Here is a 16,587-nt window from a genome sequence, read left to right on the forward strand (position 1 = left end):
ACAATGATTCATATGTACTTGTATCCAGTTGTGGGAAATACATTAAAAGTATATATTTTTAAATGAATATACAACTGTGCCACCTGACATTTCTTGGGTGGTAAAATCAGAAATCTTATACAAAAATAAATAAATGCCGTCTTACAAGCTATAAAACAAACAAGAATACACAAAATACATTCTTGTGAACATAAAAATGTATTTTACATCCATTTTGCTGTGCATTTCTTTTTTTCATTTTGAAAACGTTATATGCCATTGACCCGCATATAAACATTAATGAAGTTTCCCTGTTGTGGTTATATACTGCCATCCAGTGTTAAATTTGATGTATAACAGGCCCCAAATAACATTAAGATCTATATCTACTTCCCCCTGCCACCCCTAAACGTAAGAACAAATAATGATATTGATGTGTTAAAAAAATCTTTTATTTAATTTACAATGCAAGATGAATCAACACACGGGAGGTTGTTATAAGAGATATTTACAACTTTAAATGGCACAAAGCATTTTCCATTTATGGATATTCTGTGTCTGACTAATCGACTCATTTGTAAATGGGGGAATTTACAAAGCGGTAACACAGCAACCAAAAATAACAACAATATTATTATCAATAATAATAAGACTGCTAATGCCATCGTCCAGATTGTGACACTTGAAGCCAATAGCCCTATCCTCAGTTTACATGTACATGTAGTCCCAGCTGGCATAACGTCTCTCCCGATGGTCAGAGAAAATTAATAATAATAATAATAATAATAATAATAATAATACAATTTCCCTTGCAGTGCATTTGGTTGCAGTTATACCCCCACTGGCTTTATGTGTGATTTACATTGCTGTGTTAGTTTCTGCTGTGTCAGGGTTTCTTCTCCACTACCTCTGGTTCAGTCAGCTTCTGGGTAGCGAACTCCTGGACTAGCTCCTCCACACAGGTCAGGAACAGGGGCACAGGGTCCTGAGAGAGGAGCACAGGGAGAAAACAGGATGAGAAGACCCTGTGTATTATATTATGCTTTGTTTTGATTACTTACTCACCATCATTATTATTATTGTTGTTGTGGAAGTTAAACATTTAGAATAAAAATATTCTAATCTAAATGTCCAGGTCACTTCCTATGAAGCCTCCATTACTTTTAGGAAGATTGAGTTTAAATAGCCTCTGAAATGAGAGAGGCATTTACATTAACAGATCATTATAATCGTTGTGGGTCCTGGCAAGTAAAGAAATTTATTCAATATTGTATTGATAGGTTACAAGAACCTGCATGTGAATCAACACTGACCTTCTGCTCCAGGAGTCTCTGCTTCTCCACAGCTTCTTCCAGATTGAGCCCCACCCACTCGGCCTCCTCCTCAGGAATCACAAACTGCTGCTCGGAAGGAGACAGATGCACTAAATCACACTGATGCAATCTCCACTGACTCGAAATGCCAGCTCCGTGAGATAAATCAAAGGAGTTTAGTTACCAAAACTAGTTAATCATTTTCTGAATTGAACTACCACTAATATTTGTTTGGTGAATAACAATATTCAATTTCAACTCACAAACTTATATTTTGGAAAGGTGGATAATAAGCAGGGCATTAAGGACTAGTGATGATAATAATCAGAAACCTCTACATTCATTCTCAAATTAAACTCATCAGATTAAACATCTCCTTACACTCAAAAGGCAATGGTGTGATCAGCCAAGTTGTAAGAACATCATTGGCAGATTGGGAATAGCCATGGCAATGAAGGATAATACATAATTGACGGTTTTGGATCTTTAGTTGAGATATCATTTATAACCCCCAAGATAATTTCCATCTTCCATTGTCAATGTTAAAGGTCATTTCTGCAAATGCACTAAACTATAAAAGCAATAAATAAAGCAGAAACATTCCAGCAACAAACCAGGAATTTTGTTTTTATTCCCAGGTATTCTAATTTTAAGTAAAGATGAGGTTCCAATTAGCACACAAAAAGTGAATTAATCCCAAATGAAGGGTTTTCAGTCTCCAGCAAGTAGAGCATTGCTTCTCAAATTGCTCCATGACTGTCCTGCAGGTGGTCCCCAGGCTGATACAAATGCAGGTTGATCCAATAAAAATATTTATACCTTTTGTTTCAGACATTAATTAATATTTTACTTAAAATATTTAATTGAAAAATTAAGTTAGGTGAACTACCCTGATTAAATAAAAGGAACATGTTCTGTTCAATGATTTTCAATAACAATATGTAATTTCTTGCTGGCTGCAGTAAGCTGAGAACTAAGGGAACCACTTAGCGGGCACAGCCTATTGCAGCCCAGCATCACCATTTGTTCAATTAGGATGACAAATGGGAGAGAATGAGCTGCAGTATCAGTTTTAGGGTTATAAATTTGGTGGGATAGGAATGGAAGAGATATAATGATACGAATTCTAAATGCTACCCCCAAAATAGGTTTCTTTTCACCTGCTTACATCTGAGAACCAGCTGAATAAAATAAACACTAGTCCGTGACATATAATCCCTGTGCGTGTTCCCAAAGGGTTATTTTCTGGGTTAAAATAAAGAGCCAAGAGAGGAGCTCAAAAGCAAAACTGAGTACCTTGTACTTGTTGTACACCTTCTCTCTCTTCTCAGGGTCAGCTGGGTACAGTTCACTGTCCTTGCGTGCCAGTCGCAGCAACATTGCCCGTTTCAGATCCATCCCTAGTTTGGAATTCAGATCCTCCTTAGGGGTCTGGAAACAAATCAGGGAGATCAAATTCACATACATGACAGAACTTTGTACAAAAAATAGTAAAACAGTGTTTAATAAAATAATCAGTTCTTTTTGGTATTAAGACTGTTTTGTTCTTCATGTTCTGGAGCTCAACCGATTATAAGACATAAAATAACAGACAAATTCAGTCAGTTTGCTTCTAATCGCCCATGGGCACCACTGCTCCACGGTAAGCTACAGCATTCAGGATGCTTATTTAAATCTTATACTACTAACAGAAACTGGATAACCAATGTTCAAAATAGTGGCCAGTTACACAAAGCTCACCTTGAGGATGTAGAAGTCAAAGCCATAAGCCGCATCTATGAGGTCCAGTGTGAGCGCAGTGACTGTGATTTTAAACTTGTGGTCAAGAATCTCACTGTACAGGTCCTTTTGAAACAACTGAGGCTTCCAGCACTTCTTCAAGCGGTTGGAGAGCTGTGGGGATACAAGGCTGAGTTAGTTTCTGGAGCCTCTGAAGGGAAACACCTTGACTGCTGACTTCATAATTTGAGAATGATGAAATGAATGATAAAATAACACATCTGTTTTGGCAAAAATGTATTCAATGGGTAAAAAGTAAGCCCTCCACAGAAAGTGCAGTGTGTACAGTGTTTAAAGTGTGAATATTTATATAGGAGTGTGTTAGTTTTGTTCCCGGACTATGTAAGCTTCTGTGTTTAAAAGGCTTTGTACTGGTGATAATTTCTCTGTTTGGGAAAAATATTACATGAAGGGAAGAGATGAAGATCAGAGACCAATATACATCTCATAGAATGTAGCATTCTAAGTGGACTGAATAAAGTTGTTGGTAACATAATCATGACATGCCGTGTGTTTCTATGCTGCATCATTTGGTGACGCAGGTTGTGACCCCTACATCATCCACACGCATGCATCAGGTTCCCTGTTGGTGTATAATGGGCATTTGTTATAAACCAGTAGAACTCCAGTTTTGTTCAGCGGATCTATTCACGAAGCAAAAGCATATCTCATGGCTTTATAACTTCCAATTTTCACACTGATAGCTTTAAATCTATAGAAAAAGCTGTTGAAAGATAAAAATATCTGCATCTCCACACAAACATAATAATAGTAAGGATTTGTTTTTTAAGTTGTCAATACATAGAATTTCTCAATTAATCTGATTCCACACATTAATTGTTTGATCGATACTAATGTATACAGTGGCTCTCAAAAGTATTGTATTTTTTTTTTTTTTTTTTTAACTTTTTCATTTGTATTTGTAATTAATGTAGAACAATTTGCAGATTGTATTTTTCACTTTGACATTATGGACATTTTCTGTGTTGATCAGTGGCAAAAACTCCTCATTAAATCCATTCTGATTTCATTTTGTAACAATGAAATATGGAAAAGTCCAAGGGGATGAATACTTTTGAAGCCGCTCTAAATAAAAAATAGAGGTCCCAGATCTGCCAGATTGTAAAGGACTCTAAAAACATCACTGTTTCTTAGCACAGCTTCTCATGGGTTGTGCCATTGCAGTGGGGCTCCTTTGCCATCTGGAGCTATTCAACCGATGACACGCAGCTGGTGAGATTGACAGTGAGCACCACCCACGACACCTGTGCTTCCCTTTATTTAACCTGTCCTTCTTGCATTTGCAATAGCCCTGCAGACCCCACATCGCTGTTTTTTTGCTCCCCACATGCAGAGAAGTGTAAGCCATCACTCTGAACCCTAGCGTTTTTTGTGGTCGTTTCCTCACTGTCTAATAGTGCATTAGTTGTTCTTCGATTTCATTTATTTTGAACTAGTAACACTAACATTATTAGTTTGAAGACTTCCCTTGAGGGAATGTTGTTAATTTGTTTATTTATTTGTGTTCTCTTGTAAATTAACCCCAGCAGTCGCTGCGATTCCCCTTAATCCACCTGTGTCCTACAATCACCTACCGCACTATACTAACTATATCCCATTAAGTAAAGCATATCTTGAATTCAGTCGTTTTCTTGTGGTGACATTAAAACCAGAAGCACTGTGGCACTCAAGAACTGGAGCCTGGGTGCCCCGGACAGGACAAATCCTCTGAAACAGCTGGCCATTATTACTCTTTTTAAAAGTATTCAAAATAAGGAATGGATTCTCATTTGCTCCAGATGTTGATAAAAGCTTCCTCATAACCAGACACTTTGACCCACCCCCCTGTCTGCAATGCTCTCACCTTGTCATTGTTGGCATATCTGAAGCCTGTGACCCAGCCCTCCCCTCCCCACAGGCCTGTCTGTGATTCTGGGGGATAGTAGACCGGGATGGGGACATCCTGCACCCTCTCGCGCTGCCTGTTCTTGGGGTTGGCCCTGTACTTGACCCCCAGGGGCTTCCAATGCACGGCGCTGGGGGGGCACTTCTCCTGCAGCTGGCGGAGGTAGTGCTGGGGCAGCCGAGCATAGATTCCCTGCTTCAGCTTCAGGGCCTCCCACATCTTGGGTGCATACTTGTGCAGGGGCATCCTCAGGGAACACTGGGGACGGGGGATAAATATAATAATGTATTATTATAGTCAGTCATTTATACTTGTAATCCCCAAACTCCTGTTCTCCAGTGCTGTAGCGATTCCGGTCGTACTAATTCTTTATCGGTTGCTCAAGTGGTGAGCAAACCTGGCACTGTTGTGCCAGTGTCTTCTGGGTTCAATTGAAATGTTTGTTTGCTAAACGGGTTATATAGATCTCTTTAAGCTACCCCCTGCTAAAGACACAGAAAGATGGCAATATTGACCAATAAATGGTTGCTTAGTATTTCATAACTCAGGATGAAGATGCAGCATTGTGTTCCTCACAGACCTGCACAACCTACAGGGTTGTTGTTGTCAAAGGCATTTACAGGGCACCATGGGAATTATGAATAGCATGAAGTTTCAAAGTGAATTGATCTTTATATAAGCAAATATATTGTATGTAAAATAAATGTGCATGTAGCTTTGTTGCAATGTTTTGTTTAGTATAGAAACCAAACGGTTGCATTTTCTATGAAAACGTTACAATAAACCAGTGCACTGCAAGAACAGGCTGCTGAAAGAAAAACGAAGTCGGAGATGCTTCAACACAGTGCACTAAACGTGTTCTCACGGTTTTAGGAAGAGCATATTAGCTTCAAAGTTTCGGGAAACCCTGGTCAGGTCATGCAGAGTATCCATCCTGTACGTTTAACTAGGCAAACGGTCCAATACTATGCATTAAACAAAACTAAAAAAAGAACAAAAATAAGACGACATTGCAACCCACAGATGCATCGCTTAATATCATTGCATTTTCGGTAGCGTATATATCGCCTGTACATTTGGCCACACATTCTCCATCACATTTTAAGGTAACAAACATTACCAAAAACAAACTCATAAATTTCGTATCATGTGTGTTATACATAATAATTTAAACGTCTCATGTAGTAAACACACCAACACAACATATGGATTTAGCGGTTTAGCTAAGATTTATTTGCGTAGGCTCATACAATGTACACACCATTTAGTATACACAAGAACACAACATTAATATCCAAAATAATAATAATTATAAAAACTTACCAGCAAAATCAATATACAGCAACTTCTACGTTTTCAAGACATTGAAACATACATTCAGACTTTTCACCCACGTTACTTCCCAGCCAAGGACACCGTGTGCTGCTGCTTCCTAGAGATGGAAACGCCCATCAAATCAAGCGATTGGTTCCAAAAATCCAACGCTTGCCATTTCTAAAATATGATTGGGTGAGCTTGGTTGTCAGTCAGACAGTGTATCCAACCGGAGGCGTATTCTCGGACACTGCAAAGTAATAACATATATGATTGGGCCAGAGCTTGGTCAGGTTTAAGCGTAATCTAGGTGTCAAAAATGATTGTGTCCAATCAGAACCCGAAACCTCACTGTGTAGTAGAAACCTACATCTTGTAGAAACTCAAAAAAGGAGTCAAAAAGTGAAAGTCCAAATATTTTTTAGATCTGATACCCACAAATCAGAATACCGTGATTATAAACGTGCACAATATCACCTGATATATCTGATTTACAGTAAATGTGTGAAATCACATACACAGACATTTTACACACATTTACCATTGAGCTGTATGTATAGCATAATTCTGGACAGATCTTTGACAATTCCACAGGACAAAACAGTTACTTACAAATGCTGAAGCAAACTAATATAAAATGTTTTATTTTTGATTAATTGATTGACTAGTATCATCAATGAGTGTGTGCTGCCCTGGAAGGAGAGACCTAGGCATGTATTCAGAAGAATGGATCAGTGCTGGACCCAGGAAATAACCACACTGTATTACTGTACAGTTACACACTGTAACCACACTGTATACAGGCACTTCCAACCTGTGTCTGTATGTATTTGTTGCCAATTAAAAGGTGCTTACATAGCATAATAGGGGAATCAATTTGGTGAGAGACTAAACACTTCTGATTGCTTCATTTCTTGACAACAGAGCAGAGCACAGTATTTTGTGAAACTGAGCAATGGGTGCAAGAAATGGTTAAAGAAGATCTAATGTGAATCTGTTTTTTTATCTTTTAGAGACAGGTGTGACAGTAATATTTATATAAGGGTATATTCGATCTGGTGAACTGTTTATGGGAATGTCTATACAAGTAATAACTTATTTCTGATCAGACAAAACTATATGCACTATTAAGATCAAGATCTGGCATGTAAGCAAAGCCCCTTGCTGATCCCTCTGAAGAACAGCAGTGTGAAGCTCAAACGCATCTGCTTACCTCATTGTGTAACTACCTGCTGCATTGTGCCCTCCTGTTGTATTTGCTTCTGCTGTAGCCTAACTGTTCCCCAGTCATAGCATAGCACTGCTGTCTTTCACACAACAAGACCTTTGTCTACAGTGTCAGGGTGTATAAATAAATAAGGCAAGGACCGATATCCAATAGTGGCTCCTTTGTTTTGCATTACCCGCAATGCATTGCTTTTAAATATATTGTATATTTATATATATAGGTATATTGTCAATAATTGTGCTTTTTCAAATCTTCAGCAACGTTTTTTATGCTTGTTAACGTAGAGTAAATCGATGTACATTACAAACCGAAGATGGGACTAGGTTGTTGGTCATACCATAGCCCTCAGGGTTTGCACTGCTTCAGGGGAATATATACGATTTCTTCAAGCCTAGCTCTCCGCCCGGATGATCCTCGGTGGTCCGGGGTGCAGGCTTCAAACCTGTAGCTGCCCAGCGGCAGAGTGGCTCGATCCCACCCTCCGGGCGGAGCCCTGCATCAGCTGCGGCTCTTCTATTCTATTATATATCGCCATCCCTTCACTGCAACAGCACATGCAAATAACTGTACTTGAGGGTGGTGTCATAGTTTTAAATATGGCTTAAGTGAAACCTGGTCGAGAATATAAAGAAATGAGGGACATTATTTGGGCAAATGGAAATTTGGCTTCAACACAGAAAACAGGAGACACTTCTTCACACAGAGAGGCGTCACAATCTGAACAAACTCCCCAGCGAAGTGGCTGCAGCTGAAAGTTTGGGAGCATTTAAAAATAGACTGGATAGGATCCTTGGATCACTTAGTTATTAATGGACACCAAACGAGCACGATGGGTTGAATGGCCTCCTCTCGTTTGTAAACTTTCTTTATGTTCTTATATGACTTCCATTATTCCTCTCACCGTTTTCACTTCAAAAACTAAATTGTTCAACTGAACCCTAAACACGTTTGCAATTGCGTGGATCGCGTTTAGTGCAAGCTATATATTTTATAGTGTGTTTAATATTGTCACTGTTTCTGGTTTGCACAAAATTAGGAAGTTGATTTGGTTAATGCAGTTAATTCGAGGTGTTGTTTTATGGTTCAGTATTTGTGTGCACATTTACACCGATCAGCACCACAAACCCGCGGCTCGCCAGCAGCTCATTGCGAGGAGGGGCAGTTTCCGCCAGCAGAATTGCCTTAATTTCATTATTCGCGGCACGGAGCAAGCGACCCAACAGATTTAAATGGGTATATGTAGGGTTTGTTTATTACTACAACTTTCCCCCCTATTGGCAGTCTTGATAAACTGCGGTAGTGTCTGACTGATCAGGATTGAAGGGATGGAGCGGATTTTACAATTACAGAATCACTTGAGGACTGACTGAAGAACTTTCATAAACACCTTTTTGGGAATTACTTTTTATTATTAAAATCACATGTATTTTCAATATGCAGGTACAGGTATTTGCATGTGCTGTTGCAGTGAAGTACGGTGGCGCTGAAGTGCAACTGCTGAAAAAATAAAGCAGCTGCTGCAGCATTTTCAGAAGCGATTACGGAAAGGGAGGGACATCGTGAATATATTTGACTGACGCCATTGGACAGCAAGCAAGTCACGTGGGCCGAGCGGCTTCTCAGAAGAGCCGACAGAGTCTGAGAAACGGCGCCAACTGCGCAGAGCGAGAAGCGTCATATTAATATTGCTGTGTCTTCTGCTCTCTGTCCACTGTGCTGACTTATTAACAGTTATAGGGCTGTCCTAACATGTATTAGAATTAATGAAAGCTGAGGTAGGAGACAGAATGGGTTTTAAAGTAGCTATATTTACTAAATTAACAACTGTACTTAATTATTACAAGGCAGTGTGATAGTGCTTTATTTGTATTATTATTCTTAAGCGCTAACAGAAAGCATCCGCTAACAATTCCATCAGAAGGACCAGTTTAGTGATTTAATAGACAAGAGCAGGAGCTAATTTGGGAAATGCAAAATTCAGCTTCCCCGCGACCCTGACCAGATAAGATTTATTTTATTAAGGACTTTTGCATTGTCTCTCTAAATTATCTTAATTCAACATGCGTTTTATACTGAATGTACTTTTCTGCTTTAAAACCATGTACTGTCTGTGGTGTTCTGTACAAAACCTGTTGGGAACCTTAACCTTTGTTTTATTGTCTACTTCAAATAAACCATTTAGAAATGTGCCTGCACAATATATAATATACAGTGAGGGAAAAAAGTATTTGATGCCCTGCTGATTTTGTACGTTTGTCCACTGACAAAGAAATGATCAGTCTATAATTTTAATGGTAGGTGTATTTTAACAGTGAGTGACAGAATAACAACAAAAAAATCCAGAAAAACGCATTTCAAAAAAGTTATAAATTGATTTGCATGTTAATGAGGGAAATAAGTATTTGACCCCTTCGACTTAGTACTTGGTGGCAAAACTCTTGTTGGCAATCACAGAGGTCAGACGTTTCTTGTAGTTGGCCACCAGGTTTGCACACATCTCAGGAGGGATTTTGTCCCACTCCTCTTTGCAGATCCTCTCCAAGTCATTAAGGTTTCGAGGCTGACGTTTGGCAACTCGAACCTTCAGCTCCCTCCACAGATTTTCTATGGGATTAAGGTCTGGAGACTGGCTAGGCCACTCCAGGACCTTAATGTGCTTCTTCTTAAGCCACTCCTTTGTTGCCTTGGCTGTGTGTTTTGGGTCATTGTCATGCTGGAATACCCATCCACGACCCATTTTCAATGCCCTGGCTGAGGGAAGGAGGTTCTCACCCAAGATTTGACAGTACATGACCCCATCCATCGTCCCTTTGATGTGGTGCAGTTGTCCTGTCCCCTTAGCAGAAAAACTCCCCCAAAGCATAATGTTTCCACCTCCATGTTTGACGGTGGGGATGGTGTTCTTGGGGTCATTCCTCCTCCTCCAAACATGGCGATTTGAGTTGATGCCAAAGAGCTCGATTTTGCTCTCATCTGACCACAACACTTTCACCCAGTTCTCCTCTGAATCATTCAGATGTTCATTGGCAAACTTCAGACGGGCCTATACATGTGCTTTCTTGAGCAGGGGGACCTTGCGGGTGCTGCAGGATTTCAGTCCTTCACGGCGTAGTGTGTTACCAATTGTTTTCTTGGTGACTATGGTCCCAGCTGCCTTGAGATCATTAACAAGATCCTCCCGTGTAGTTCTGGGCTGATTCCTCACCGTTCTCATGATCATTGAAACACCACGAGGTGAGATCTTGCATGGAGCCCCAGACTGAGGGAGACTGATAGTCCTTGGCGATGGTCTTGTAGCCCATTCCAGCCTTGTGTAGGTCTACAATCTTGTCCCTGACATCCTTGGACAGCTCTTTGGTCTTGGCCATGGTGGAGAGTTTGGAATCTGATTAATTGATTGCTTCTGTGGACAGGTGTCTTTTATACAGGTAATGAGCTGAGATTAGGAGCTCCTAATCCCAGCTCGTTACCTGTATAAAAGACACCTGGGAGCCAGAAATCTTGCTGATTGATAGGGGATCAAATACTTATTTCCCACATTAACATGCAAATCAATTTATAACTTTTTTGAAACGTGTTTTTCTGGATTTTTTTGTTGTTATTCTGTCACTCACTGTTAAAATACACCTACCATTAAAATTATAGACTGATCATTTCTTTGTCAGTGGGCAAACGTACAAAATCAGCAGGGCATCAAATACTTTTTTCCCTCACTGTATATTATATATTGTGCAGGCACATTTCTAAATGGTTTATTTGAAGTAGACAATAAAACAAAGGTTAAGGTTCCCAACAGGTTTTGTACAGAACACCACAGACAGTACATGGTTTTAAAGCAGAAAAGTACATTCAGTATAAAACGCATGTTGAATTAAGATAATTTAGAGAGACAATGCAAAAGTCCTTAATAAAATAAATCTTATCTGGTCAGGGTCGCGGGGAAGCTGAATTTTGCATTTCCCAAATTAGCTCCTGCTCTTGTCTATTAAATCACTAAACTGGTCCTTCTGATGGAATTGTTAGCGGATGCTTTCTGTTAGCGCTTAAGAATAATAATACAAATAAAGCACTATCACACTGCCTTGTAATAATTAAGTACAGTTGTTAATTTAGTAAATATAGCTACTTTAAAACCCATTCTGTCTCCTACCTCAGCTTTCATTAATTCTAATACATGTTAGGACAGCCCTATAACTGTTAATAAGTCAGCACAGTGGACAGAGAGCAGAAGACACAGCAATATTAATATGACGCTTCTCGCTCTGCGCAGTTGGCGCCGTTTCTCAGACTCTGTCGGCTCTTCTGAGAAGCCGCTCGGCCCACGTGACTTGCTTGCTGTCCAATGGCGTCAGTCAAATATATTCACGATGTCCCTCCCTTTCCGTAATCGCTTCTGAAAATGCTGCAGCAGCTGCTTTATTTTTTCAGCAGTTGCACTTCAGCGCCACCGTACTTCACTGCAACAGCACATGCAAATACCTGTACCTGCATATTGAAAATACATGTGATTTTAATAATAAAAAGTAATTCCCAAAAAGGTGTTTATGAAAGTTCTTCAGTCAGTCCTCAAGTGATTCTGTAATTGTAAAATCCGCTCCATCCCTTCAATCCTGATCAGTCAGACACTACCGCAGTTTATCAAGACTGCCAATAGGGGGGAAAGTTGTAGTAATAAACAAACCCTACATATACCCATTTAAATCTGTTGGGTCGCTTGCTCCGTGCCGCGAATAATGAAATTAAGGCAATTCTGCTGGCGGAAACTGCCCCTCCTCGCAATGAGCTGCTGGCGAGCCGCGGGTTTGTGGTGCTGATCGGTGTAAATGTGCACACAAATACTGAACCATAAAACAACACCTCGAATTAACTGCATTAACCAAATCAACTTCCTAATTTTGTGCAAACCAGAAACAGTGACAATATTAAACACACTATAAAATATATAGCTTGCACTAAACGCGATCCACGCAATTGCAAACGTGTTTAGGGTTCAGTTGAACAATTTAGTTTTTGAAGTGAAAACGGTGAGAGGAATAATGGAAGTCATATAAGAACATAAAGAAAGTTTACAAACGAGAGGAGGCCATTCAACCCATCGTGCTCGTTTGGTGTCCATTAATAACTAAGTGATCCAAGGATCCTATCCAGTCTATTTTTAAATGCTCCCAAACTTTCAGCTGCAGCCACTTCGCTGGGGAGTTTGTTCAGATTGTGACGCCTCTCTGTGTGAAGAAGTGTCTCCTGTTTTCTGTGTTGAAGCCAAATTTCCATTTGCCCAAATAATGTCCCTCATTTCTTTATATTCTCGACCAGGTTTCACTTAAGCCATATTTAAAACTATGACACCACCCTCAAGTACAGTTATTTGCATGTGCTGTTGCAGTGAAGGGATGGCGATATATAATAGAATAGAAGAGCCGCAGCTGATGCAGGGCTCCGCCCGGAGGGTGGGATCGAGCCACTCTGCCGCTGGGCAGCTACAGGTTTGAAGCCTGCACCCCGGACCACCGAGGATCATCCGGGCGGAGAGCTAGGCTTGAAGAAATCGTATATATTCCCCTGAAGCAGTGCAAACCCTGAGGGCTATGGTATGACCAACAACCTAGTCCCATCTTCGGTTTGTAATGTACATCGATTTACTCTACGTTAACAAGCATAAAAAACGTTGCTGAAGATTTGAAAAAGCACAATTATTGACAATATACCTATATATATAAATATACAATATATTTAAAAGCAATGCATTGCGGGTAATGCAAAACAAAGGAGCCACTATTGGATATCGGTCCTTGCCTTATTTATTTATACACCCTGACACTGTAGACAAAGGTCTTGTTGTGTGAAAGACAGCAGTGCTATGCTATGACTGGGGAACAGTTAGGCTACAGCAGAAGCAAATACAACAGGAGGGCACAATGCAGCAGGTAGTTACACAATGAGGTAAGCAGATGCGTTTGAGCTTCACACTGCTGTTCTTCAGAGGGATCAGCAAGGGGCTTTGCTTACATGCCAGATCTTGATCTTAATAGTGCATATAGTTTTGTCTGATCAGAAATAAGTTATTACTTGTATAGACATTCCCATAAACAGTTCACCAGATCGAATATACCCTTATATAAATATTACTGTCACACCTGTCTCTAAAAGATAAAAAAACAGATTCACATTAGATCTTCTTTAACCATTTCTTGCACCCATTGCTCAGTTTCACAAAATACTGTGCTCTGCTCTGTTGTCAAGAAATGAAGCAATCAGAAGTGTTTAGTCTCTCACCAAATTGATTCCCCTATTATGCTATGTAAGCACCTTTTAATTGGCAACAAATACATACAGACACAGGTTGGAAGTGCATTGCATACAACACTCACTGACTAAAAGTTTTTCAGGCAGTGTGGTTATTTCAGTCTGGGTCTAGCACTGATCCATTCTTCTGACTAGGGCTCTTCTTTCTGGGGCAGCACACACTCATGTTGGTGCTATAACCAAGTGTTTCTCAATCATTTTTGGCACACTGACCACTCAACCTATGTAAATTATTAGGGTAGGCAGTGCTCTGGGTTTGCTGGCTCCGGCTCTGGAGCTGATGGTGACCCACTGCTCCAGCTCCAGGCTGGATCCAGCAGCCCCTGCTCCTCCACTGCTGCTCTAGACCCAGCTGCTATTAACCGGCTCCAGCTCCGGAGCCACAACAATCTGTACAAACTAGAATGGGATCATTATTTATAAAGTGTTTTAAACTTGTGTTGCTTTGATATACATTTTCTAAGATGACACAAATGATAATAATATTGAAAACAGGTATTGAAGCTTCAGTGTTTTATTTACTCTTCTTAATGTATTTTGTGAAAATAACTGTTTAACAAAACCAAAATATTAATAACATAAACATCCCCTTAACCATTCAAACATGAAAAGTAGACAATTATACAATAAAGATGTCTGTGGCAATTAGGCTTGCCACCTGGACAGTATTTTACCGGACTGTCTGGTATTTTTATGTACTTTGACCCCCTGTCTGGTATTTTTGGGAGATGTCCAGTTACTTTTAGCACTGCAATCTATTGGATATGTCGCTAAAAATGTGATCAGTGTACAATTTGCCCTCAACCTCCCCCCATCAGCGCCAAATGTCCGACAACCCCTCGGGTGATGTTTCGCCAATTTATATTCGTATCTCAAAAGGTGACCCTAGTGGTAATCAAGGGGCATTGGGTATGACTCCAGCATGTGACCTTAACTCCCTGGCAACCAACAGATCACTGTAAAATTAGGTGAATTTAGGTAGATAAATAATTTGGAGATACACTACATTACCAAAAATATGTGGACACCTGTTTGTCAAACATTTCGTTCCAAAATCATGGGCATTAATATAGAGTTATAACAGCCTCCACTCTTCTGGGAAGGCTTTCCATTAGATATTGGAATATTGCTGTGTGGATTGTGCTTCCATTCAGCCACAAGAGCATTAGTGAGTTCAGGCACTGATGTTAGGTGATTAGGCCTGACTCACAGTTGGCTTTCCAATTCTTCCCAAAGGTGTTCGATGAGGTTGAGGTCAGGCCTCTTTACATGCCAGTTCTTCCACACCGATCTTGACAAACCATTTCTGTATGGACCTCGCTTTGTGCATGGGGACATTGTCATGCTGAAATAGGAAAGGGCCTCCAAACTGTTGCCACAAAGTTGAGACCGGAAAATCATCTAGAATGTCATTTTATGCTGTAGCGTTAAGATTTCCCTTCAGTGGAACTAAAGGGCCTGGCCCGAACCATTATTCCTCCTCCTCCAAATTTTACAGTTGGCACTATGCATTCAGGCAGGTAGCGCTTTCTTGGCATCCACCAAACCCATGCGTTTCAGCACTTGGCAGTCACGTTATGTGAGCTTGTATGGCCTTCCACTTTACTGCTGAGCTGTTGTTGCTCCTAGATGTTTCCATTTCACAATAACAGCACTTACAGTTGACCAGGGTAGCTCTAGCAGGGCAGAACATTGATCAACTGACTATCTTTGGAGATTGCATGGCTGTGTGCTTGATTTTATACACCTATCAGCAGGCTGAATTAGAAGAGGTGTCCACATACTTTTGGACTTTCCTTCTGCACATGGTTTACTAGAGATGTGCCCTAAGATTATATAATCACTTCTTGAAATGAGTGAGAAAGTGAAAGTGTCATAGAATTACAATTAATACAAAATAATGTATTATGTACTAATAGCTGGAGTGAGAACTGATCTTATTTTATAACCCCCAACATACAACAGTTCAAGAAAACTGGACTAATATATGGGAGAGTTTCATGGAGGGGGGAAATAATGCAGCAGCTCTGTGACCTCTATGCTCCAGAGTGCTCCAATGAGCCTGAGTCCAGCTTTTCCAGCTCCAGCACTCCCAGCTGCAACTCCGCTCTGGCTCCAGGTACCCTTCCATTTTCTTCAAAGTTCCATTAATGTCCAAACCAAGCTGTGAAGATACTCTTATTGACATTGTGGACATCTTTATTGACTTTTTAGCAATTGCCCTGCAGTCCAACTGACAGTGCAGTATTAGTAAGCAACATACTATACACAACTATAATACTAAAATACTACTAAAGCAATGCAGCATAAAAAAGTATATTCCCTGCAAAATAATCTCTTATACAAATATGACTCTTTTCCTCCAATATATATGTAATAAAAATATCAAAAGGTTTTGGCAGTATTTATTCTGTTAATTGTTTGCACTACCCTTTGCACAAACAGGAGCAGTGCACAGTAAAAATAACATGATTGAGATAACATGTGAATCAAGGTCTCTTTCACTTATTCCTTCAATACATTCTTCACAGTCCACAAGACGTCCAACACAACATGAATTAGTAAAGGTTTGTATAATAGAAACCTGTAATTATGAAACCTTTTATATGACACTATAAAGTTCCAAATGTAAGCAACAACTACACTAGGAATGATATGTATGTAGTGATATAATTGTAAGGTACTATGAGTTATTTCAAAACTACTATAAAGATTTAAGTTACAACCATATATAATTCTAAACACATTTAACATTTCCTTTAGTC

The 16,587-nt window shown here is 39.8% G+C and overlaps 1 protein-coding gene and 2 non-coding genes across 3 annotated transcripts; 1 reads left to right on the top strand and 2 right to left on the bottom strand.

Annotated features, from left to right (window-relative positions):
• Positions 1-409: 409 nt before the first annotated feature.
• On the bottom strand, positions 410-6,431 carry mrpl28 (mitochondrial ribosomal protein L28). The gene is made up of 6 exons (XM_066704085.1): positions 6,301-6,431; positions 4,936-5,235; positions 3,033-3,185; positions 2,589-2,723; positions 1,293-1,379; positions 410-964 (listed from the first exon to the last, which is right to left on the bottom strand). Exons 2-6 carry the CDS (start codon positions 5,221-5,223, stop codon positions 866-868), a joined length of 762 nt encoding a protein of 253 aa, XP_066560182.1. The 5' UTR covers positions 5,224-5,235; positions 6,301-6,431; the 3' UTR covers positions 410-865.
• A 1,489-nt stretch (positions 6,432-7,920) lies between these two features.
• Positions 7,921-8,007, top strand: trnastop-uca (transfer RNA opal suppressor (anticodon UCA)). The gene has a single exon. It is a non-coding gene; the product is annotated as a tRNA-Sec (tRNA).
• A 4,949-nt stretch (positions 8,008-12,956) lies between these two features.
• Positions 12,957-13,043, bottom strand: trnastop-uca (transfer RNA opal suppressor (anticodon UCA)). The gene has a single exon. It is a non-coding gene; the product is annotated as a tRNA-Sec (tRNA).
• Between the last annotated feature and the right edge of the window lie 3,544 nt (positions 13,044-16,587).

Source organism: Amia ocellicauda, chromosome 5, assembly GCF_036373705.1.
Source record: "Amia ocellicauda isolate fAmiCal2 chromosome 5, fAmiCal2.hap1, whole genome shotgun sequence".
NCBI lineage: Eukaryota > Metazoa > Chordata > Actinopteri > Amiiformes > Amiidae > Amia > Amia ocellicauda.